We start from the raw sequence: 26,778 nt of genomic DNA, 5'->3' as shown, positions 1-26,778 counted from the left end.
TCCCTTTCTCATGTTTGGCTCTGAGATTTGGGTTTTGATTAATAGGTTTTAACTGTCTCCCTGTGCGGTATGTTTGAGAAATCAAATAAAGCAGGTAGAAGGGAAGTTAAAGCCACTAAAGGATTTTGTATGACTTTAAAATTTCCAAACAGGTGTAAGTCCTTAACCTTTCGGAGATACATACTGAAATACGGAGTGAAAGAATGTCTGAGACTTCTTTCAGTGGGACACTGTGGGTAGTGGAGAGGGTAAAGATGAAAGAAGATTGGATATAAGTTGGTAATTGTTAAAGCTAGAAGATGGATAGATGGGGTTTCATTATACTTATCTTTATTTCACATATACTATTTGAAATTTTTCATAATAAATATAAAAATGAAACAATCAGCTTCATAGGTTAGACAATGCTTTTGGTCAACCAAACTTCACATGTTTTTTTTTGAGTTGGTAAATAGTGTGATCATTCATGTAAAGATGGGACAAAGAAGAGCATGGCAGAAACAGGCACGTGGGCTTTGGTGGCTCAGCTTCCTGCCTGCCACGTGGCAAGTCACTGATCTTCCGAGTCTGGGTCTCCAGGTCTGTAATGGTGGGAGAATACAGTCTCATTTGCATGGTTGTGGGGAGAATTAGGAATGAAGTGAGCACAGTGTCTCAGAATAGCACCTGGCCCATCCTAGGGGCTTAGATCTGGTCATGTTTTGTTGGTAGAGACAGAGAGTAATGAAGGGTAAAAATCTGCCCCAGGCTTCTTGTCTATAACCCTTTTCTTCTCTATATGAATTACAGTGCCAAGGGTTATGTAACCATGGAGCTCATTTATTATTTTAGAAACAGAACTCTTAAAGACCAGATCAGACCACTTTGAGGTTTACAAGAACTATAACCAATATATTGCTTTTTGAAAAATGAAGTAAGGAAGAACTTACAGAAGAAGGGCATATTAAAATGGTGGGGTGCCATTTTATACCTACTGAATTTGCCTCCTTCCTTACTTACCCCAATTAATGATAATACCCAATGTCAGTGAGTTTTTTTGGTGAAACTTTTCTCATATGTATATTAGTAAACCCTTTGGGAAAGGATTTTGGCAGCATATATTGAGAGCTACCAAAAGACCCATATCTAGAGATTTAGTAATCACTCTTTGGAATGTGTTCTAAGGAAATAATTCAGAAGAACTGCTACATAGCCATTAAAAATTATTCTGTAGTAGCATAGAAAAGGCTTATGATGTGAGCATGCTAGCTTGTACCTATCTCATGATCATAGCTATGCAGTTATTACCATAAATGTAAATGGAGGCTGGGAAAGAGCATGAAGAAGGGAACATAGTTCATGTATTAGGGTCATGGATAGTAGCTTAGTTTTTCTTTCAGAAATTCTTTTATTGTTGTCAAAGATCATGCAGGCGTGCCTAAACATATACACTCAAAGACCTTCCAAGAGTATGTTACTGTGATGGTACATGGGACATTTGGAACATGGGTAAGCTATTTCCAAAAACAGAGTAATCAAAACCCAGAAAGCTCCGGAAACCTGAAAGTGTGATCATTTAAGTAGAGAAGAAATTGAAACCGAGACTTTCGTTCTTGAACGGTTTCCCTGCAACATACTATATTCTGATGCTTCTTTTAAATCTTTGCTGTCTCCTCTCAACGTTCTTGAAATTGCTTTCTTTCCAGGTTCAATTTCAGAAGCTCCAGCAACTGCGCCTTACCCAGTACCATGGAGGATCTTTACCGAATGTGAGCCAGCTGCGGAGCAGTGCGTCAGAGTTTCAGGTACCTCCAGATATGTACTTTCTTGAAGCTGAATGGAGTGTAAAAAGATAGACAAAGATTATCCCTAAAAAGATGAGATCCTGAAGGATAAACTGGGCCTGGGTACAGCTCAGTCTTCTTTTGGAAAGTCCACTTACATTCTCTTTCATAGTTTCTACAGCATATGATGGTGTTATTTCACAAATGACTGAAGGCAGCACTGGCCAGTAGAATTATATCACAAGTATATGTAATTTAAAATGTTCTAGTAGCCACAATAAAGAAGAAACTTGTGGGATTAATTTTAACTGGGGTGGTGGCTCATGCCTGTAATCCCAGTGCTTTGGGAGGCCAAGGCCAGTGGATCACCTGAGGTCAGGAGTTTGAGACCAGGGTGGCCAACATGGTGAAACCGCGTCTCTACTGGCTAGGTGTGGTGGCACACAACTATAGTCCCAGCTACTTAGGAAGCTGAGGCATGAGAATTGCTTGAACCTGGGAGGTTGCAGTGAGCAGAGATCATGCTAATGCACTCCAGCCTGGGCGACAGAGTGAGCTTGTCTCAAAAAAATAAAAATAAATAAATATTTAATCCAGTGTATGTAAAATATAATAATTTTAACATGCAATCAGCATAAAAAAAGTTGAGATACCTCATATACGTTTTTTGTACTAAGTCTTTGAAATCTGTTGTGTATTTTACACATAAAGCATGCTTTAATTTGGAATAGCCACATTTCACTAGTTTCATGTGGCTAGTGTCCACCACATGGGGCAGTGCACAGATAAATGGTCTGTACTGCATTTAGATTACTGCAGTGTCCGAGGGTGCTTTCATCATTCATATCAATGGAGAGCCTTGTTCAAAACAAGGTGGAATTGGTGTTTCAGACAGTGGTACATGGTGCCATTGTTAAGATCTGAATTAGGTCAGCTTCGATATCCTAGTCTCTGAAACATTACGAGCCTGTCATTCTCATTATGCAATTTAAGATTTTGATGTTAAAGTTGAGATACAAACTTTAAGATTAAGCATAACTTGATTATTTGGATGCCTGACCATTTTAAAATCACCACGTTACTTATTTGTGATAGAAGCTGGGTTCACTTTTTTGGTGATGTCAAATAAAGCCAAATGTATTATTTAAACTGGAACTTCTATTTGAGAGTCCTAATGGGAACTCCAAATATAATGGTGATTAGAAAAAGTACAATATGAACATATTTGTACTCTATTACACTGGAATCTTGTCTTCGATATAATGACAGTGGACTCTTTACCATATTACTGCCCCTTTTAGAAATCTTTCATCTATCAAACTACCTTATATATTAACCCATTGGGTCGTTTAGTATCCAAATAACGTAGGTCTCTGCCATATGCTGGATTTAATACTTCAGGAAATACAGCATTGTGCAAGTTTGCTGTGTCCGAGATCCCATTTTTTTGCTATTTTATGGTCAACTTCAGAGAAATAGAGAATTTACTATGATATTCCCCTCCCATTGCATTGGGGAATGGGATAAAATGATAATCCTTGGCCTTCCCAGGATTCCTTTTTTTTTTTTTTTTTCTTTTTTTGAGACAGAATCTCACTCTGTTGCCCAGGCTGTAGTACAGTGGCACCATCTCGGCTCACTGCAAGCTTCATCCCCCAGTGTTCAAGCAGTTCTCCTGCTTCAGCCTCCTGAGGAGCTGGGATTACAGGTGCACACCACCATGCCTGGCTAATTTTTGTATTTTTATTAGAGACCGGGTTTCACCATGTTGGTCAGGTCGGTCTTAAACTCCTGATCTCAAGTGATCCACCCGTCTTGGCCTCCCGAAGTGCTGGCATTAAAGGCATGAGCCACTGCTCCTGGCCCCCAGGATTCTTTTCATACAGTTTTTTTTTTTTTGTTTGTTTGTTTGTTTTTTGCAATAGTCACTTACAGAATACTTGGAAGTGTAGTCCACATAATTTTTTATTTTTATTTTTTGAGACCGAGTCTCTTTCTGTCGCCCAGGCTGGAGTGTAGTAGCTTGATCTTGGCTCACTGCAGCCACCAACTCCTGAGTTCAAGTGATCTCCCACCTCAGCCTCCTGAGTAGCTGGGATCGTAGGCATGTGTCACCACACCTGCCTTATTTTTGTATTTTTAGTAGAGACAGAGTCTCACCATGTTGACCGGGCTAGTCTTGAACTCCTGACCTCAAATGGTTCACCCACCTCGTCCTCCCAAAATGCTGAAATTGCAGGCATGAACCACTATGCCTGGCTAACGTAACTGTTTTTTCACTTGAGAATAAGTTGCTGACCTGATGCCCCATCACCCCCAAATACTCACTCTTTTTCCTACAAGCAAAGACATTATTCTATATAACCAAATACAGCCATCAAGGTAAGAGAATTAACAGTGATCTTGATTACAAGCTGATCTTCAGACTTCATTTACCAGCTGTCCCACTACTATCCTCTATAGTAAAAGGATTCAGTTGAGAATCACGTGCAGTTATTGTCTGCCACCTCCTTTAGTCTGAAGCAGCTTTTCAGCCTTTTGTTTTTGACATGAATTCAAGTACTCTTGACTTTTGTGATCTTGTTACTTTTGAAGATTACAGGCCAGTTTTTTTGTAGATATAACCCTTCAGTTGAGGTCTACCTGACATATCTTTGTGATTTGATTCAGACTATGCATCTTTGGTAGGAATAACACAGAAGTGATGCTGTTATGATACCATATTAGGCACATGATTTTGATGTGTCCCATTAATGATGATGTTCTCTTTTATCAGTTAAGGTGGTGTCCACCAGTCATGGTGGCTCACACCTGTAATCCCAGCTACTCGGGAGGTTTAGGCTAGAGAATCGCTTGAACCTGAGAAGCAGAGGTTGTAGTGAGCTGAGATCGTACCATTGCACTCCAATCTGCGCAACAAAAAGCGAAACTCCATCTCAAAAAAAAAAAAAAAGAAAAAGTCCGGGCATGGTGGCTCACACCTGTAATTCCAGCACTTTGGAAGGCTGAGGTGGGCAGATTACTTGAGGTCGGGAGTTCGAGACCAGCCTGGCCAACATGGAGAAACCCTGTCTCTACTAAAAATACAAAATTAGCCAGGCATGGTGGCACATGCCCGTAATCCCAGCTGTTTGGAGGCTGAGGCAGGAGAATCGCTTGAACCTGGGAAGTGGAGGTTGAGGTGAGCTGAGATTGTGCCATTGCACTCCAGCCTGGGCATAAAGGGTAAAAGTCTGTCTCAAAAGAAAGAAAAAGGACAGATGGGTTATATGCCTGTAGTCCCAGCTACTTGGGAAGCTGGGGTGGGAGGATTGCTTGAGCCTGAAGAGCAGAGGTTTCAGTGAGCGAAGATGGTGCCACAGCATTCCAGCCTGGGCACAGCCAGACCCTGTCTCGGAAAAAAAAAAAAGGTGCTGTGTGTCAGCCTTCTCCATTCTAAAGTTACTCTTTACCCCTTCGTAAAGAATAAATATTTTGTGAGGAGATACTTTATACTGATCTTCATTAAACTTTCAATCTATACATTTATTTATCTCTTGGTGTATGGCTTTATGATTTTCTATTATATTCTATTTATTACAATTGATTATTTGATTTTATATTTTGATATAATCTATGATTTTCTATTTTCTATTTATTAAAATCTATAATCTATATTTTCGAAGTGATGAAAGCACAGATTTATTGGAAAGAAAATACATGCTACAGAGTAAGAGTGGGCTTGAGCAAGCTAATTAATTATTTTTATTTTGATCTTCACATTTTCCCCAATTAGGCCGGTAGGCACCCTCTTCTGAACTGAGAAAAATTTTTTAAAAACTGAGGAGAATCCTGGAGCACAGATTTTTTTTTTAAGTAAACTTTTTTGATGCATAATTTACATACAATATAATTTATACCTTTTTTAGGTATATAGCTCTATGCCATATTATCACCACCACAATGAACATGTAGAATAGTTCCATTACCCCAAAAGATTCCCTTGTGTCTCTTTGTAAGTATTTTCCATCCCCACCTCCAGTCTCTGGAAACTCTGGAAATCTGCAGTTTTGACTCTTGCAGTGTCCTCTTAGTGGAATCAAACATCCGTAGTCTTTTGAGTTCTTCTCTAACTTAGCATGTTGCATTTGAAATTTATCTGAGTTGTTACATGTATTAGTTTCCTAGGGCTACTGTAACTGAGTACCACAAAATTGGTGCCTTAAAACAACAGAAATTTATTTTCTCAAGTTCTGAGTCCAGAAGCTGGAAATCACGGTGTGAGCAGCACCGTGACCGCTGTGGGGAGGAATCCCTCCTTGCCTCTTCCCAGCTTCCCTGGGCTGCTGGCAATCCTTAGCTTGTAGCTGCATCCCTTGCTCTCTGCCTCTGTCATCACACACTTTTCTTCCTTGTTGTCTGTGTCTCTGTGTCTAAATCTTCCTCTCCCTTCTCTTGTAAAGAACTAGTCTTTGGATTTAGGCCAAGCCTAATCCAGTATGATCCAGTATGATCTCACCTTTGCTTGATTACATCTGCAAAGATTCTGTTTTCAGGTAAGGTCACATTCACAGGTTCTGGGAGTTAGGACTTGAACATACCTTTTTCGGTGGCCATAATTTAAGCCACTACATTGCATTGATCAGTGGTTCATTTCTTTTTGTTGCTGAGTAGCATTCCATTGTAGGGATGTAGATCATTTGTTTACCCATTCATCAGTTGATGGGCATTTGGGTTGTTTCCACCTATTGGTAGTTACGAATAAATACTATATAAACATTCACATGCAGTTTTTGTGTAAGTACTTAGTAGTGGAATTGCCAGATCATACGGTAAGTGTATATTAACTTTTGCTTTGTAGGAAATTGCCAAGCTGTTCTCCAAAGTGACCCTCCTATTTCACATTCTTACCAACAGTGCACGAGAGTTCCAGTCCCTATATCTTCTCTAGCACTTGGTATTTCAGAGTTTCAAAAAATTGTGGTAAAGAAAACATAACATAAAATTTACCATCTTAACCATTTTTAAAACTAGTTTCTTGGTATCTTCTAAAACCGTTTTTAAATGTATACATCAGAGTTTTTTCATCTGACAAAACTAAAATTCTGTGCCCTTTGAACAAAAATTCTCCATGTTCCCTTCCCACCTGCTTCTCGCAACCACTGTTCTTTCTGTCTCTATGACTTGTAAGTCAAAGTCATGTAAGGGAAATCATACACCATTTGTCTTTTTTTGGTGACTGGCTTGTACTCAGTATAATGTCTTTAGGGTTCACCTGTGTTATAGTCTGTGACAGGATTTCCTTCCTTTTAAGGGCTGAGAAACATTTCATTGGCTGTGGATGCCACATTTTGTTCCATTCATCCACTGATGGACCCTTGGGTTGCCTCTACCTCTTGGCTATTGTGAATAATGCTGCTGTGATCATGGGTGTGTAAATATCTCTTCAAGGCTCTGCTTTAAATTTTAAAAGTACCTATTTTTGTTTACCTACAGAGGTAGGATTGCTGGATCATATGATAATTCTGGTTTTAATTTTTTTTTTTTGAGACAGAATCTCACTCTGTCGCTGGGGCTGGAGTGCAGGGGCACGATCTCAGCTCCCTGCTACCTCTGCCTCCCGGATTCAAGCAATTCTGCCTCAGCTTCCTGAGTAGTTAGGATTAGCTGGCCACCATGCCCAGCTAATTTTTGTATTTTTAGTAGAGATGGAGTTTCGCCATGTTGGCCAGGCTGGTCTTGAACTCCTGATCTCATGATCTGCCCGCCTCGGCCTCCCAGAGTGCTAGGATTGCAGCTACTGCTCCTGACCCTGGTTTTAATTTTAAGGGATTGCCATACTGTTTTCTATAGCAGCGGTACCCTTTTCCTTTCTCACCAACAGTAGGAAGGGTTGCATTCTCCCCGTACCCTTACCAACACTTTCTTTTTTTGTTTGCGTGTTTTTTTGTTAGGAGCCACCCTAGTGCGTGCGAAGTGGTAGTATTTCAATTTAAAAAATTTTAGGCTGCTCTGCCTATGGAGTAGACATTCTCTGATTTCTTTAGTTTCTTAATAAAGTTGCTCTCACTTAAAACAATTTTTTTTTTTTAAATTTAGTCATTCTAGTATATGTGTAGTGGTATCCCACTATGGTGTTTTTAATTTATTTTTTATTTTTTTTAGACAGTTTCACTCTGTCACCCAGGCTAGAGTGCAGTGGCATGATCTCAGCTCACTGCATTCTCCACTTCTGGATTCAAGTGATTCTCCTACCTCAGCCTCCTTAGTAGCTGGAACTACAGTTGCATGCCGCCACACCCAGCTAATTTTTTGAATTTTTAGTAGAGACGGGGTTTCACCAAGGTGGCTTGAGGTGATCTACCTGCCTCAGCCTCCAAAAGTGCTGGGATTACAGGCATGAGCCACCCAGCCAGGCCTCATTGTGGTTTTAATTTGCATTTTTCTAATGATGACTAATGATGTTGAAAATTTTGCGTATGCTTATTTGCCATCCTTACATCTTCTTTGATGAAGTGTTTGTTCACATCTTTTGTCTAGTTTTTAAATTCAGTTGTTGTTTTTCTTAATGAGTTATGAGAGTTCTTTATATATTCTGGATACCAGTTCTTGATCAGATAGGTATTTTGCAAATATTTTCCCCCAAGTCTGGCTTGTTTTTTCATTTTCTCAATAGTCTTGAAGCATAGAAGTTGTTAATTTTGAAGTTCAGTTTATCAATTTTGTTATTTTATGATTTGTGCTTTTATTGTCTTATTGATTAAGAAGAGGTCTTTGCCTAACCCAAGTTCCCAGAGGTTTTTTTTCCTGTGCGTTTCTCTGTTAGTTTTATAGCTCTGTGTTTCACACTTAGGTAAATTATGAGTTAATTTTTTTGTGTGTGGTACAGGGTATGGGTTTGTGGCCCACTTGTTTTGGATGTTAAATTGTTCTAACATTATTTGATGAAGACTTTCTTTTCCCTGTTGAAATGCCTTGGCACCTTTGTTGAAAATCAATTGACCATATACATGTGGGTCTATTTCTGGACTCTTAACTTCTGTGTCATTGGTTTCTTTGTCTATCATTTTGCTAATACCACACTGTCTTGATTACTGTACCTTTATAGGGAGGCTCAGAATTAAGTAATGAGAATTCTCTTTGTTCTTTTTTGAAGCTGTTTTGCTTATTTTAGGTCCTTCGCCTATCCATAACGTTTTAAAATAAGCTTGTTAATGTCTACAATAACACCTGCTAGGATTTTTTTTTTTTTTTTTTTTTTTTTTTTTTGAGATGGAGTTTCCCTCTTCTTACCCAGGCTGGAGTGCAATGGCGCAATCTCGGCTCACCGCAACCTCCGCCTCCTGGGTTCAGGCAATTCTCTTGCCCCAGCCTCTTGAGTAGCTGGGATTACAGGCACGCGCCACCATGCCCAGCTAATTTTTTGTATTTTTAGTAGAGACGGGGTTTCACCATGTTGACCAGGATGGTCTCGATCTCTTGACCTCGTGATCCACCCGCCTCGGCCTCCCAAAGTGCTGGGATTACAGGCTTGAGCCACCATGCCCGGCCCACCTGCTAGGATTTTAAATGGGATTGCATGGAATCTATAAATAGGCTGGGGACAATTGACATCTTTATAATACGGAGTCTTCCACGAATGTGGTACAGAAACACAGATTTTTATTTAAGTTCAGTTGCTTATAATTTATATGCAGTCCTCCTTTTTTCTTTATTATATTTATGTATTTTTTTTTTTGGAGGCGGAGTTTCGCTCTTGTTGCCCAGGCTGGAGTGCAATGGCGCGATCTCGGCTCACCGCAACCTCCGCCTCCTGGGTTCAGGCAATTCTCCTGCCTCAGCCTCCTGAGTAGCTGGGATTACAGGCACGCGACACCATGCCCAGCTAATTTTTTGTGTTTTTAGTAGAGACGGGGTTTCACCATGTTGACCAGGATGGTCTCGATCTCTTGACCTCGTGATCCACCTGCCTCGGCCTCCCAAAGTGCTGGGATTACAGGCTTGAGCCACTGCGCCCGGCCATATTTATGTATTTTTAATTGACAAAATTGTATATATAAAATACGATGTTTTGACAAATGTGTACATCGTGTAATGGCTAAATCAGACTAACATGCATCCTCTCACATCATGAACAACATTTCCTTAGTGGTGAGAATCTACTCTCTTAGCAATTTGCAAGCATGTGATACATTGTTACTCACTTTAGTGATCATGATGTACTATAGATATCTTGAACTTGTTCTTCCTGTCTATTAATCTTTTATGTTTGTAGATCACTTTGGAGGTTACAAAATGCTTTCATATCTGTTATTTTACTTGATCCTCTTAAGACAACACTGGTTGGTAAGTGTAGCACTATTTTAATGTGGTTAAAGACAAATTTTCTATCCGAATGGAGGATCTCAAAGTGCATTTTTTTCCTAACCCAATGGGGTCTTACACAAAGAACATAGACTTACCAGATGAGTAAACAAAAGACAACTTTTCAGGCTGCCTTCTGATAATCTTTAGCAAGAGGCACATCACCAGTCAAGGGGTGGCTAGGGTTGTAGCCCTCATGTCTCTAGACAGGGCCTGGCACACATACACTGCGGGCAGAGAGGAGGAAGTGGGCATTATCGTCTTCTCTGAGTGCTAGGGTGAGGGTTGTCTCTTTTGCTTAGGGGAGGGATAGCTTGTTCCAGCCTGTGTAACAGCTAGGGCACATGTTGACTGAGTAGCAGAATTGTCAGGCAGCTATAGAGAGAGGGACAAAGGTCTTCTCTCTGTGTAAGGCTATGTAGGTATAGTTGTAGCTTTTAATACCCTTTTTTTTTTTTTTTTTTTTTTTTTTTTTTTGTTGTTGTTGTTGTTGAGACAAGGTCTCACTCTGTCACCCAGCTGGGGTGCAGTGGTGTGATCTTGGTGCACTGCAACCTCCACTTCCTGGGCTCAAGGGATCTTCCCATCTCAGCCCTCCAGGTAGCTGGGAGTATAGGCGCGAGCCACCATGTCTGGCCAGTTTTTGTGTTTTTGTAGAGATAAGAGTTCCACTATGTTGCTCAGGCTGGCCTTGTATTTCTGAGCTCAAGCAATCCACCCACCTTGGCCTCCCAAAGTGCTAGGATTACAAGTGTGAGCCACCGTGCCCAGCCTCATATCCTTTATATAACCTACCCTAGTCCTTTCAGATTATATCACTAAAAACTAATTGTTTTTACATCTCTGATGACTACGTTTTAACAAAATTGTATCATGTTGTTTATAACTGAGGGCTTTTCAGTTCTAATTTAGGGAAAGATCTGATGGTCAAGGAAAGAAGCCCTATTAGCAAGGCAGTTTGCAGAGGCCTGGAGGGTCAGGGCCAGCACAGTGGATTTTTTGGGACTCACTGCCAATAGGAGTAGTGTAATGAGGCCCAGGGTTTGCATAGCAAGTGTGTACGAGAACCAGGACTTAAAGATCAAGTCTTTGACTTCTAGTTCCAGTTCCATGGTGTTCCTTTACTGCATTTCCTTTCCAATTTTCATGAGGTTCCTTAAAAAAAAAAAAAAATTGGCGAAAGAGACATCAGTTAAATTTAAACAAAAGAAAACCTAAGTAGCAATGTGAATCTCAAAATACTACTAAGCACAGCTGACATTTATTTAGTACGTGCTATGTGCCAGACACTGTGTTAAGCTTGGTTAACACATCTTGTTAAGATGGTAATTATCATAGCATTATTGGCTTTTATGTGATGAAACAACACAGCAACAAATTGCAAAAAGGCAAAGCTCCAGTAGATGAGGCGCATTAGACAGTAACACAATTATAGATTTATTTATTTATTTTTTTTGAGACGGAGTATCGCTCTGTTTCCCAGGCTGGAATTCAGTGGTGTGATCTCGTCTCACCATAACCTCTGCCTCCCAGGTTCAAGTGATTCTCCTGCCTCAGCCTCCTGAGTAGCTGGGATTACAGGTGCATGCCACCATGCCTAGCTCATTTTTGTATTTTTAGTGGAGACAGGGTTTCACCATGCTGGTCAGGCTGGTCTGGAACTCCTAACCTCGTGATCCACCCACTTCGGCCTCCCAAAGTGCTGAGATGACAGGCGTGATTGTGGCTTCCCTGTAATAAGGGAGCCACAGTTTCCCTTACTGTTGGGCGTTCGGGTTGTTTTCACTCTTTGTTCATGGTGTGTGTGTGTGTGTGTGTGTGTGTGTTTGTGTGTGTGTGTAGTGTAAATTGATCATATACTAGGCCAAAAAAATTCTCAGTAAATTTAGAAAGGAGAAATGGAATCTGAACATAATTAATAAAATTGTAATTAATAATTTAAATTTAAAAATCCAGCTATTTGAAAAAATTTTCTAAGTCTTTTTTTTTTTTTTTTTGAGGTGGAGTCTCACTCTGTCGCCCAGGCCGGAGCGCAGTGGCACGATCTTGGCTCACTGCGACCTCTACCTCCTGGGTTCAGGCGATTCTCCCAACTCAGCCTTCCGAGTAGCTGGGACTACAGGCATGTGCCACCACACCCGGCTAATTTTTGTATTTTTTAGTAGAAATGGAGTTTCACCATTTGTTAGTGAAATCTGTGTATTTTTTAGTCGAAATGGGGCCTTGAACTCCTGACCTTGTGATCCGTCTGCCTCAGCCTCCCAAGGTGCTGGGATTACAAGTGTCAGCCACTGCACCTGGCCAGGCTTTTTAATAACTATTAAATATACTATCAGGCCGGTGCCATGGCTCATGCCTGTAATCCCAACACTTTGGGAGGCTGAGGTGGGCAGACCGCTTGAGCCCAGGAGTTGGAGAAAGATAATAAAGAGTAGAAGAATGCCTTCACTTTGTAAACCTGAGGAATGCCTTGGATCCCTCCTAAGGAAAATACATAATCCAGAACCAGTAGAAGCCAGCCTCCCAGAGCTTCTGCCTGCCTCACTGAGCAAGCCCAGGAAAGGGGAGCAGAAACAGGCTTGAAGGGAAGGATGAGCTCTGCCTGTCCCCTTGGCCCAGGGAGCACTCCTAATGATGCCGAGGAGCTCAATTCCAAGCAGGCGAGAAGCTTATGGAGTGAAACAAGAGAGGCTGGTTCTCATTCGATATTTCCGATTGTGGAGGGGAGAACAGTGAGATGAACAAAGCACCCATCTGTTCTCTACTTCCTTTTTCTGAAAGGAAGAGGTGAGGTTTCTTCATGCCATCTGGACAGTGTTGGGGTTATGTGACTAGACTCCCCCCAACTGAGTCTCCTTTGGTAAATCACAGAATTCCCTGAATCTCATCTATAATCAATGATATGACAATTACTTGGTAGAGTTGTTCATAAGGATCTAATGAATGCAGAATAGATGCACATCTTTGGAAACTAAAGTATTAAGCAAATGTCAATAGTGATAATACAAACACTGCTTACCAACAGTTGTGAAGTAGGAAGTTTGTATTTATCATTTCCTACCTCTTTTTCTCTGAGCTTGTCTTACTTTCTCCCCCTCATCTCTGCTGTCCAGTATGTTAGTCACTAGTCTTTGTGGCTATTTTCATGTAAATTAATTAAGATTAAATACAATTAAAAATTCAGTTCCTAGGTTGCAAAAGCCACATTTCGAGTGCTCGGGGGCCACATGTGGCTGGTGGCCACCAAACTGGACAGTACTGCCCCCTATTTTGAGAGGTGAGAGAGTTCTTGGAAGAGGTAGGCATTCTCTTGCTGCATTCCAGATTCTGGTTTTAGCACCAGATTGAGTCCTCATCTTCCCTGGAGAGCCCAGGGCTATAAGGTGATCCTCCCTTCCCGGCTTGTCTCTATCAGCCAATCAGATTTCTGTGCCTCGGTTGAAGTGTTTGTTTGAGTGGTAAGGAAAGCACCCTGATTAAGTTCATATCAAAAACTTTGAACTTCCACTTAACTGCTCTGAGTACATGCCTTTCGAAAGAGGATGCCCACAAAATCAGATCTCCGTTTGGTAGACTTTCTTACTGTAAAATTTGGCAGTTCCTTGGAAAGGCTATGTGGTAGGCGTGCTTACGTTACACACACATAGATTAGTCTTCTAAAGGAACAGACTGACCCTGCCTTTCAAAAGAGGATGGCTGCAGAATCACATCTCCAGCTGGTAGAATTTCTCGTTGTAAATGTGGCAGTTCCTCAGAAAGGCTATGTGGTAGGCACGCCCTTAATGCACGCACATGTGCACAAACACACACACAGACACACACACACACACGTCTTCTAAAGGAACAGATTGACCCTGTATGGTAGGCGTGCCCTTACATCACACACACACACACACACACACACACACACACGTGTCTTCTAAAGGAAGATTTACCCTGTATGGTAGGTGTGCCCTTACACGCGCGCGCACACACACACACACGTGTTCTAAAGGAACAGACTGACCCTGTGAGGGTGCTGTGTTCTCCTGCTCCCTCCCCACTCCAAGCGTGGTGTTAACTGCTTTTCTTTTTCAGTCTTTAATTGATTAATAAATAATAAATTAGGCAAACATTTCCTGAGCACCTGCTGTGGCAGCAGGTCTGTATGAGGCATAGGACGCATAGAAACGAAGAAGTTGGCCCCCCCCACAGAAGTCGGCAGCCCATTTATTCCTCATGTAACACCGTCAATTCTGTGTCCAGCACTGTGGCCTGAGCAGCCTCAATCTGGCCACTTCCCCTCTGTGAAGAAGGGCTGCTCTGCTTTAAGCCACGAATGACCTTGGACTCTCAGAGACTGTTCCAAAATGGTTCTGTCTTGAGTCACAGATCAGAGAGTGTCTATAGAGACCTCAAAGTAGCTTCTTTTATCATCTAATGGTCTTCAGAAACTCTGTCTCTGTTTCTGCGGTCAGCTTCCAGCTGCTCATTGCTCCTGATTACCTCTCCTTTAGTTCTGTCTCCTGGAGTGTGGGCGGTATAATCTCTGCTTCCTTTGGTTGTCCTCAGGATGAGCTGTGGCGTGACAAAGATGAGCTCAGGTGGCAGGCAGGCCTGGGTGCCTTGAGTCCTGCTTCTGCCACTCTTGATAGATGATGCGGGCATTTCCTCAGCTATCTCAGCCTAGTTTTTGATATGCAAAATGGGAATTATAATAATTCTCCATAGGATAAACTGAGCTAATGGGAGGCATGAGGCCTTGACCAAGAGGTTTTGGAGCTTGAGTGTGTTAAGGGAACTGGGCTGTAAAGAAAACGGATTCCTTCCCAAGCATCTAAATAATTTCTGGTCGTGTATGTTCATTCTTCATAGTTCGTGGCATAGTTACCTGCTCAGAACTTAAAAGTGAGGAGGAATTTTGTTCCCAAGGTTATAATGTTATATTTTCTTCCCGTAGCCAGCCCTGCTCTTGGTACAGCATGCTCTCTGCCAGCCCTGAGACAGTCCACTTTTATCCAAATACTATTAGATACAATGAGGCAGGGCAGTGACCTTGGGCTTCTGCATGAGATTTAGAAGACCACATTTATAAATTATTTTAGCATGAATTATTTCTGGGAAAGATTTTTCACTGATTACTAATGTCACCTATTGTATGTTATGTCTTATTTTCTTTTTCAGAGATTGACATTTTTCTGACCTTGTCTCAGATCTTTTTAAGCGTTTGTGCCTCTTAAACTGCATGCACTTTGCAACTCTGATTTTTCTTTTACTGTGTCTGTGTGTGATGTGCTCACTGGTTTGCGTTTGATTTTGACTTCCAGCAGCATGTTCTTCTATTCTGCCTAAGGAAATAGTGAGAAGCACAGAGAGTTAAGGGGTTACTTAATAGTTTTGGAATGTGCATCTGTCCCAAAATAGGAGCTGCAACCAAGATTATGGTGGTTGTATTTTTAATCCATATTTGAATCGTTCTTTTTCTCTTCCTTTTTACCTACCCAAACATGTTGAATATAAGACTTAAAGGATGAGAGAGAAAAGTAGACAACTCATTAATCTCTAATCATCTGGAATAAAGCCTTTGTTTGAAATTTAAAAAGGGCGGGAAACATTGGTACCACACACTGAATTAGGAACATCTGTACCCATGAGAACTTGAGCAAGAGAACTGGAATATTCTCATCTTCTTTCCGCCTCTCACGTGCTCTCAATAGTTTGTGCGGTGGAGGATCAGAGAGAGCAGGGCTACTTAAGATCTTTATAATACCCCTCCAGCTAGTGCTTTAAAAGACTGAATTGGATTCCATTAATTGAAAATTTTCATGCCAGAAAAGTTGGAAGAGATAGGAACGTTTGCTGAGAAGTCTATCCATGGAATAAAACAAGTGGTCTATTTGAAAAGAAATACCACAAGTACTAAAGCAACAACATATACTTTGCCTTAAAATATTATGGCACAATCTTAAGGGCGGTACAGAGGCTGCATAGTGTGATGGGCAAAAGGTCACACTCTGAATCCAAATGCAGCTTCTGCCACTTTCTAGCTGTGTGACCTTGGGCAAACTACTTAGCATCTCTTTGGCTTACTTTTCTCACCTGTAAAATGGGCATAGTTATAATGCCAGTATCAGAGTTTTGTTGAGAAGAACAAATGAGTTGTTATATGTAATGCCCTTAGAACAATGATTGGCACCCAGCAAGCACATTAGAGGTGTTTTCCTCATCTTACAGTTGTCCTGACTGCTCCTGCATCCAATGCTGTGATTACCTCTGCCACCACTGCCACCTCTACTGCCACTACTACAGCATGGGCTTGGCCATCAGCTTGGGTTTGAGTTCTGGCGCTGCTGCTTACCTATTCAAGTCCAAGCCCCTTTTTCATATTTATGAAATAGGAGTGTTAATAGTACCTACTTCACAGGACCTGGTGAGGATGAAATCGGATAATGTGTGTGAAACACCCAGTAGATTAAATGCTTGTAGCTTTGTTGTTACTGCAGCGGCTCTCAACCAGGGATCCTCCCACACCAGGGCATTATACTCCACTGTGAGTTGCATTACAAGTTATGTATCTTACTAATAAAGTACCAATGGTTGAGAATTATTTTAAAAAATAATTAGAGTTAAATCAAGGGTATCCCTACCCTGATATGACTGCTGTTCACTTCAGTTTTGAGAAGGGAGAGTACCTGGAAAAGAGGCCCTGTGCTTGCAGGACCTACACCTGTTGGGATATGGGAGCGGGGGATGCACATGTGAAAGGTGAGTGCTTTGTGTGGGGGCAGAAAACAAATTGGAGAGTTGCTGGCCTTGCGGTGCTGTCGTTTCTGCTGGAGAAGGCACCACTCACGCTCGTTCTTCCAAGTGGCAACCCCTCTTTCTAATTGATTGCCCAGGCTAACGCGTCATTATCCCTCAAAGTGCAACTGTTCTTACCTTGCCCAAACATATATAGACTCGAGGAAATACTTGTTCTATTAAAATCACTTTTTATTATATTAAGCATTACTGTGACTTGTCCCGAATTTATTCATTAATAAGTATTTATTAAGTGCTTTTATGAGTACGATATTATTGGGTTTATGAAGAAAATTCAGAGTATCAGTTTAAGAAGCTTATAATCAAGTTTGATAGACCAGGCGTATATACCATAACTATAGCACGAAGACGTTGACTCTAGTGTTCTTTTTATTTTTCTTTTATTTTTTATTTTCTAGTCAGAGTCTTGCTGTGTCACCCAGGCTGGAGTGCAGTGGCATGATCTCGGCTCACTGCAGTCTCCACCTCCCGGGTTCAAGTCATTCTACTGCCTCACCCTCCTGAGTTGCTGGGATTAGAGGCATGCACAAGCACACCCAATTAATATTTATATTTTTAGTAGAGATAGGGTGTCACCATATTGGTCAGGCTGGCAAACTCCTGACCTCAAGTGATCCAACTGCCTCGGCCTCCCAAAGTGCTGGGATTTCAGGCATGAGCCACCATGCCTGGACTTTTTTTCTTTTTTAGCTTCCATTTTTAAACATTCACATTCAGGAAAATACATTGCATTTGTTTTTCATTATAAAAGTAGTATGTGTTCATTGTATGAATTTTGGAAAATATGTAAACATTAAAAAGCAACACGAAAAATTAAGCCATATTTCATCAACTAGAGATTACCATTTTAATGTTAAATTTATTTTTCATGTATTTTTATACAGGTTCACTCTTCATATTCTGCTTTTTTTCTTTTTCAGCCATTATGTAATAATTATTTCCCTATGTCATTAAACTATGTTGTAAGTGTAATTTTAATAGCTAAATAATAATTTACAAGCATTTCTCCAGTGTTGGACATTTTGGTTAATTCTGATTTTTCTTTATGAATAATATGGTCAGAAACACTTTTATGTGTGAGTCATCCATTTTTCTGATCATAGATTTCCACAAGTAGAATTCTGAAGTCAAAGGGTAGAAATAACGCCAAGATTGTTACATGTGGTTTCATTACTTTTTGGCAATGATATTTACCCTAGCAAAACTCGTACACTGATAGAGTTGGAGATTTATTACCTTAAGAACAGGAGATCCTTAGCTTTTTCAGATCTGACGTTCCAAGTATGTGTTGACTATTCAAGAATGACTCCAAAGTTCATGACATAAAGTAGTTTGCATATTTACTGAACAAAATTTAATCACACGGGCCTAGAGGCTGGTGAGTGACCAAGTCTGCCTAGCAAATGTTTCACTGGGGCTTCATGGGTCTATGTAATACCTCTCATATATTGACTTAAAGACTTAATTTGTTTGAAAATGGACAACTTTTGTGAAAATCAAAAGGACCATTAATTTATGGTATACAAGTATGCACAGAAAATCTACAGTTGTCAGAGAAATATTAAGAAAAAACCTAGAGTTGATACAGACTTTTTAATATTAAAATAGATTTGCTGTGGTCTACTACTTTCCTGTGACTACTTTCCAATTGCTTAATAGTATGTATTGACCTGACATTTCTAGAAAATTAATTTCAGTTTTAGTGCCAGCCATCGGAATTATTCTTTTTATAATAAATCACCAAATGGTTATATATGTATATATGCATATATGTCTTTGTAATAAAATATGAAAAATACATTAACCAAATTATCAGATTGAGCTTCTACAGATGTTTACCCCTTACTTGTTTTAATTTTAAAGGTTCTCTTTGGCAGAAATATCTTATACTCTAGCTAGGGAAGAAAATGTATAGAAAACAATTTAATCAGTGTCTGGGAGTCTGAGAACAAATGTAGCTTAGAACAATCATAAGCTTAGCTTAGCATCTTTCCTTAACCTTGTACTTCTAAGTAGGATGACCCACCCTGCCAGCACCCCCTCACAGACTGGGAGCAGTTTATCCCTCCCCCATGTTTTGAGCTGTTCCCCTCGAGGGTCGTTTTCTCTCCCATTGCTGACAGGGAGGTGGTGGTAGCTGCATTTGTCTCCCATCTGGGTCCCCAAACGTTTCTTGCTTTTGTTTTACAGTCCTATGACAGACTAGCATGCCCCCTTCCTATCCAGGGCCTGGGTCCCCCACCCCCCAACCAAGGTCTCAGACACGTACAATCAATGCCCCTCTTTGAGGAGCTCGTACAGCTGCACGTCTGGACCTTTTACATAGTGATCTGTTAAAGGCATGGAATCAGCCTGTAATATGCTGAGATTACCCTGGTAATATGGTGGAGTGCAGACGGAGCTGGGTCTGTCTGGTTTCTGGCTTCTGTAGCCTTTTCCCCTGGGTCTCCTGGGGCCACTTGAATCTGACTAGCCAGCCTCTCACCCGGCTCTAGGACCCAGCCTGAACTGAAGCAGAGGCACTGAGGCTGCCTCACACTCTGTAATTTGGCCTCAAGTCACCATCGCTGGCCTTGTGCCTCAGCTCTGATAACTGGACTCTTGTCTGGCTCCTGTGTGCCAGAATCCCATGGTAACCTGCCTCGTTTCCCTGTGCCTTGTTTTTATCAGCCTGCCTCCCAGGGATTGAAACCCTGCCCTGAAACACAGTGACCAATGCACTTTCCCAGTGTCACCCAGCCCTCTCGCCTTTCTGATTGGATTCCAGAGGACCTTACGTTTCTCCTTGTTCTGCAGACTGTAGTCGGGAAACCTATTCTGGACACTTTCCTCTGTAAATGGCCACTTAGTTCTCTTAGTTACTTGAGCCAAAACCTTGGGAGTCACCCATAACTCCTTGCATTGTCTCACATCCCACAGCTGAGCCTTCAGCAAATTCTTGGTTCTGCTTTAAAAATATATTCAGAATCTCACTAACCTGGTCGGACCCACTATCATTTTGTCCCTGGATTCTTGCAAAAGCCTCCTTCCTGACTGGGCCTCCGGTAGAGAATCCTATCTTCTCTCAGTATATTCTCAACACTGCCACCTGAGTGATCCTTTTAAAATAGGAGCCAGGGCCAGGTGCAGTGGTTCACCCCTGTAATCCCAGTACTTTGGGAGGGCAAGGCAGGCAGATCACCTGAGCTGAGGAGTTCAAGACCAGCCTGACCAACATGGCAAAACCCCGTCTCTACTAAAAATACAAAAATTAGCCAGATGTGCGGGTAGGCACCTGTAATCCCAACTACTTGGGAGGCTGAGGCAGGAGAATTGCTTGAACCTGGGAAGTGGAGGTTGTAGTGAGCCAAGATTGCACCATTTTACTCCAGCCTGGGTACCATAGTGAGATTCCATCTCAAAAAAATAGATATGAGCCAGATAATCTTACTCCTTACAGTCTTCCAGTGGCTCCCGTTTCTCTCAGGGTAAAGGCAGAGTGCTGAGTGCAGGCAGTCCCCGTAGGCCCTCATCATCTCTGCTCTTAGCTGCTTACCAACGTCTCTCCAACTCCCTGCTCACTCACTCCACGCCAGCCACACTGGCCTTTTCCTCTGTTCCTTGAACCTTTCTTAGGCTTTCTCTGCCAGGAATGCTTTCTTTCCAGATATGTGATTGGCTTACGTCCTCACTTCCCTTGGCCCTTCATTCATGTATCACCTGCCAGGAAGGCCTTGCTTCTCTAACATTGCAACTCCCTCTGCTGTCTTTCCTGCCTTAGTTTTCTCCTCAGCACTGAGCACAATCTAATATAATACACACACACACACACACACACACACACTATATATATATATATATGCACACACACACACTATATATACATAATATATACATATGTACTTTTTTCTTTTCAGTCAACATGTAATATATACATATTTTTATATGTATGTATGTATATATATATATATATATATATATTTTTTTTTTTTTTTTTTTTTTGAAACTGAGTCTTGCTCTGTCACCTGGGCTGGAGTGCAGTGGTGTGATCTCGGCTCACTGCAACCTCCACCTCCCAAGTTCAAGCAATTCTTCTGCCTCAGCCTCCCTAGTAGCTGGGACTACAGATGCATGCCACCACGCCAGCTGATTTTTGTATTTTTAGTAGAGATGGGGTTTCACCATGTTGGCCAGGCTGGTCTCGAACTCCTGACCTTAGGTGATGTAACTGCCTTGGCATCCCAAAGTGCTGGGATTACAGGTGTGAACCACCGTGCCTGGCCTACTGTGTATTTTTATTTATTTGTTTATTTATTTTATATTCTTTCTCCTCAAGCCCCTGAGGGCAAGGGTGCTTTGTTTCGCTGCTGTATTTCTAAAGTCTAGAGCAGTACCTGGCCAGGGTATGAGTTCCAAAAATATTTCTTGAATGAATGAATCAGATAGTTGAATACGTGAGTGTTAGCACTATTCTGTACGTTTTATTTGTGTTATCTCATTGAATTCTCACATTAACCTTGTGTGATGGTACTTTTATGACTCCTGTTTTACAGATCAGAAAACTGAGTTTTAATAGGTTAAACAACTTGCTGAAAAGGACCTGAGCCACCACACAAATATTTGACTAGAGCAGCAAGTTAGAATAAACAGGCTTTGTTATTATCCAGATTTACGTTCAAGTAACAGTTCTATCAATTAATGGTTGAATTAAAACATCTCTAAACTTTAATATCCTTACTTATAAAATAATGATTCTATCTCCCAGGTTTCTTGGAAGAATTACACAAGATCATGGGTACATTATTTTCATATGTATATTCCTCATTGCTGGTAAAGTTGAAATTTTTTCATATATATATTTTTTGTTGTTTTTTTGAGGCAAGGTCTCACCCTGCCACTCAGGCTGGAGTGCAATAGGGTGATCTTGGCTCACTGCAAAGTCTGCCTCCCAGGCACAAGTGATCCTCCCACCTCAGCCCCGCAAATAGCTGGGACCACAGGTGCATGCCACCACACCCGGCTAAATTTTGTACCCAGCTAATTTTGTGTTTTTGGTAGATACTGGGTTTTGCCTTGTTGGCCTGGCTGGTCTCGAACTCTGGGCTTAAGTGATCCGCTCACCTTGGCCTCCCAAAGTTCTGGGATTACAGGCATGAGCCACCACGCCTGGCCTTTTTCATGTATTTACTAGCCATTCTGATTTTATCTTCTGGGAATTTCCTGTTCATAATCTTTTCTCAGTTTGCAGGTTTTTTCTTATCAAATTGTAGGAGTTGTTTGAATGTTGGAGATACATATTGTCTTATATGTTACAAATAGCTTTCCTCACACTATCATTTGCTGTTTGATGATTTTGGAACCTTCTTTTATTGATCTAGTTAGCGGTCTGGGGTTGGTGGTTGATCAAATACTTGAGAATAGGGATTTATTCATTCAGCTAGCCTTTGTTGAGGGCTGGAACTTTGTGGGATGTCCATTCAGTGAGGACAGCTGTAAATCTTGACTTCCAGTTTACGTCACTGATGATGGCTCTCAACTTTGGTTCTACCAGATTCTTGAAAGAGAGTGTGTTTTCTCAGAGCCAAGTAGACCCAAACATTTTCCAGACTTTGGCCACATAATCAGAAATTTCAAAAGAGTTCTGGAATTTGTGGGTTTAGCACCAGTTACCAGGCATACGTTGTCTTCCCTGTGGGCAGAGATTGCCTTCAGCTTACTCCACCCTCCTCAGCTACGCAGCATGATCCGGGCAGATGATGAATACTTCAGATATCCCCTGTGGGGTGAACTCCAGAGGCAGCCTCAGAAACTAGATGTGTAATTCATATGGTCAGAACCTGTCAGGCTCTTCTGAAATCGTGTGACTTCCTTTCAGGCACCAGCTCTGCAGATCCTCAAAGGTCTGGCTTTCAGAACACTGGGGAAGAGTGCAGCGCCCAGATGCTGCCTGTTGGAGCTGCAGGTCCTGTTTGAATTTGAGCAGTAAAAGGCCCCAGAATAAATGAGCAGGGCTCCTGATTGCACCTGCAGGTTCAGGTTTAGTTTGTGGAGATGTCTCACACAAGAACTGTCTGTCTTGTGAGCCACTTGGGGGGTTCAACCAAATTGGCCAACAAATCGATACCACACAAGACCTTTTCTTGATAAAACAATTTAATAAGTCTCTATCATAAGTCTGTACGACCTGCCATCCATTACGTCAAAATAAACAAAATGTTTATGTTGATGGTCACAAGTGCAGTCCCTAGAGTGGGGAACTGGTGACAGGTTTCACCACTAACCAGCACTGGATGGTACACCAGATCCTTAGTCTCTCTATGTCTTGGCTCACTCAACTGCAAGATGTGGCTACTAATAGTACCTAGGGTAAAGCTGTTGGGAGGATTAACTTAGGTCATGCCTACAAATCCTTAGAATAATGCCCAGCGCAGTTGTTGTTCAATACATATTGCGAAGTTCCTGGTATAAACTCCCTGTTGCAGCCTTCTAACTAGACTTCAATAGAGTGTTGGTACCATTTCCTTCTTTCTCGGCAGGTATCCTATCTAGGCCTAGAGAACTAAGGTTTTGCTGTTTATTAATGAAGTTTCTTAAATCCCATACAGACTAGTTGCATCCTACTAATTCTTCACAGACTAGATAAAAACACTTTTGCTGAAGTTTTAATCTGCCTGTCCTGAAGTGAGCCAGGCTGTGTGTTAGCACCTTGACTCAGTGCAGCTCCCAAGAGAGGCAGAGAGAATACCCACAGCAAAGACACACGAGGGGGTGGCAGCGGTACAGCCGCAGGACCAGGAAAGAAGCTAGATCTTTCTATTCCCTCGCATTTTGAATCTGTGTTACAGTCAGTCATATTAATATGAAGCAATCCTCTTACCTCTCTCCCTAATCCAGACCCTGACTGCCAGGTCATAAAAGAGGGGAGAAGAGGCACTACCTTTAAAGTAGTGATTATCTCTAACTACAATTTTAAGTCCCTACATGTTTGGCTGTAGAGCTAGCCAAAGTTTTGTTCCAGTTCTCTACCAAGTTTCACAATAGTCAGGAGTTAGAATTGGTCTGTATGTTATGAAGCAGCTAGTTTTTATACTTCAAACTTAAAAGGAAGCTTTAGTTGTTTATTATTACTGTGGACATTTTCCAAGAGACAGAATGACATCTGTGGAAGATTCTACAAAGGTCTTGATGCCAGACATTGTGGTTACTTCCCTGCTGAAAGCCAATGGTATGTGCTTCAAGGAACTCCCTGACTATAAGCATTTGGCTGCCTCGACAACAAATAGCTAATGTCTTAGCTCTTCTCTGTCTTTACTGTCAGCCCCTTGGGAATGTGACTGGAGAAAGCTCTCCGCTCCCCATTTTCACCTGTAACCTCTTTGGAGGAAGTCGCCAGAGTAACCACTTTCTTTTATGCTAGTTTTTTTCCTTTTTTTTTTTTTTTTTTTTTTTTTTGAGGCAGAGTCTACAGAGTCTTGCTCTGTTGCCCAGGCTGGAGTGCAGTGGTGCAGTCTTGGCTCACTGCAACCTCTGACTCGCGATTTTAAGTGATTCTCCTGCCTAAGCCTCCAGAGTAACTGGGATTACAGGTACGTGTCACCATGCCCAGCTAGTTTTTTGTATTTTTAGTAGAGACGGGGTTTCACCATCTTGGCAAGGCTGGTCTCAAACTCCTGACCTTGTGATCCGCCTGCCTGGGACTCCCACAGTGCTGGGATTACAGGCATGAGCCACTGCACCCAGCCCTATGCTAGTTTTGTTGAGCGCAGGGGAAAACACTTCCCCACAGACACAGGACAGAAGTTGAAGAGTGGGGAGGAGGAGAACACACACAGTCACTGAGCACCTGAGCTGTGCTGTGTACCCAGTGTCACTGAGTTCCTTCATCAGCCTTCTGAGACAGGCATTGTTATCCCCATTTCACTGATAGAGATGCATGGTTCTCATATGGAACAGACGTCTTTCCACGTTGCTCTCCTTGCCCTGGCAGATGAATCAGAACTGTTAGGACCACAATGGAATCTACAGCCCGAGGTCACACAAGTGGCAAGTGGCAGGCAGGTCTCAAACCCAGGTTTATCTTTCTTAGGCCTTTGCTCTTAGTTTGTAAATTAAGCAAGTATAGACACACAAAAGCAGTCTGTTTCTATGTAGGAAAAGTGTTTCACTCTTTGTTTTTCTCAGTCTGGGGAGATGCCTTTCTCTAGCCCCCCGGAACTATCATATGCTAAGTTTAGTACCATTTTTGTCTGGTTCCTCGTCTTAGAATATATTCTGTTTATTCACTTCCCTGGCCACCTGAGAAACCCTTTTACTAGTTTAATACTGCTTTCAGTCCAAACCAAACTCCTTCCCTTGACTACCTAGAAAATCTCTAGTTGGTGAGTCTTGACTCCCCTGAACCGAGAGTCTCACCCTGGAACTTGGTTAAGAAAGGCCAGAGCTGGGAGGCAACAGCCTGAATGGAAGATGGGGGTCAGTTACCACCAGAGGGGGCAAGCAGGAGCCGAAAGGTCAGAAAGCCAGTGAGCCTGGAGTGGGCAGAAGGAGCAGACCAGGCCACATAGGCCATGTTGCCCCCTTGTGGTGGCTGCTGGGCACTCGCCATGCCTGTGCTTGTCTCACTCTGCCATCTTGTCATTCTTGAAATTGCTCAAGAAAATGCCTTCTATCAGTCTGTGCCTGCTGAGTCTCTAAGAAGTTTTGGGGGCTCATTTATATTAATTAATTTAGAACTAGCATTTAAAAGTTAAATGGGCCAGGCATGATGGCTCATACCTGTCATCCCAACACTTAGGGAGGCTGAGGTGAGCAGATCACTCTAGGCCAAGAGTTCGAGACCAGCCTGCCAAACATGGAGAAACCCCATCTCTACTAAAAATAAAAAAATTAGCTGAGTTTGGTGGCGGGCATCTGTAGTCCCAGCTGCTACTCGGGCTGAGGGCTGAGGCAGGAAAATCACTTGAACCCAGGAGGCAGAGGTTGCAGTGAGCAGAGATCATTGCATTCCACTCCCAGTTGAGTGACAGAGTGAAACTCTGTTTCAATATAAATAAATAAAAATAAATTTTTAAAACAGCTTATAAGTTAAAATATAACTGAAATGAAGCAGAGAGAAGAATATTAAAAGAGAAATGTTTAATGAGGGGCAAAGCATAGCCTTGACCCAGCTTCTGCTAAGAATGGATGGCTCTCATTTGGCACAGATGTCTTTCCATGGTGCACTCCTTGCCCTGGCGTATGAATCAGAACTGTTAGAACCACAGTGGACTCTACAGCCGTTTTTCAGGCAGCACTCCCCCTTTAGGATTAGACAACTGAAAGCAAGAAAAGATAGGTAAGAAGCTCAACATTACTCAGCTAGTAAGTGGTTGGTACTGGAATCAAGTTCTGCTTACTTAGTCTGAAATTTTTCAGCCACTTCATACCATTTGATCAACATATTTGCCCTTTGTTTCTGAATGAAATGGAAAAAGTAATTCCTTCCTTCCAACAAAATGACTGCCATTCATATTAGTGTTACTACCACTGCTGGAAACATGCATCAGGCCTTATGGCCAAGGCTTTGCATGCATCGTTTACTCTTTCTGGTAGCCCCAGAGTAGGTACTATTACCGTCTGTTTACAGGGAAGACAATGGAGGCCAAGAAGGATTAAACCAGGCGTCCCCAAACTTTTTACACAGGGGGCCAGTTCACAGTCCCTCAGACCATTGGAGGGCCGCCACATACTGTGCTCCTCTCACTGACCACCAATGAAAGAGGTGCCCCTTCCTGAAGTGCGGCGGGGGGCCAGATAAATGGCCTCAGGGGGCCGCATGTGGCTCGTGGGCCGTAGTTTGGGGACGCCTGGATTAAACCGTTTCCTTGCATCACACAGCCCAGAATGGGAAAGC

The 26,778-nt window shown here is 41.9% G+C and overlaps 1 protein-coding gene across 4 annotated transcripts in view; it reads left to right on the top strand.

Annotated features, from left to right (window-relative positions):
• CRTC3 (CREB regulated transcription coactivator 3) overlaps positions 1 to 26,778 on the top strand; it is a 117,801-nt gene that overhangs the window by 7,898 nt on the left and 83,125 nt on the right. For all 4 annotated transcript variants that reach the window (XM_039479854.2, XM_074400046.1, XM_039479853.2 and 1 more), the window contains exon 2: positions 1,686 to 1,784. In XM_039479854.2, the coding sequence (XP_039335788.1) occupies positions 1,686 to 1,784 (99 nt within the window). The remainder of the gene's footprint in view (positions 1 to 1,685; positions 1,785 to 26,778) is intronic.

Source organism: Saimiri boliviensis, chromosome 5, assembly GCF_048565385.1.
Source record: "Saimiri boliviensis isolate mSaiBol1 chromosome 5, mSaiBol1.pri, whole genome shotgun sequence".
NCBI classification, from domain to species: Eukaryota; Metazoa; Chordata; class Mammalia; order Primates; family Cebidae; genus Saimiri; species Saimiri boliviensis.
Note: the sequence above shows the minus strand (reverse complement) of the source record. Positions and strands in the feature narration are given on the sequence as shown.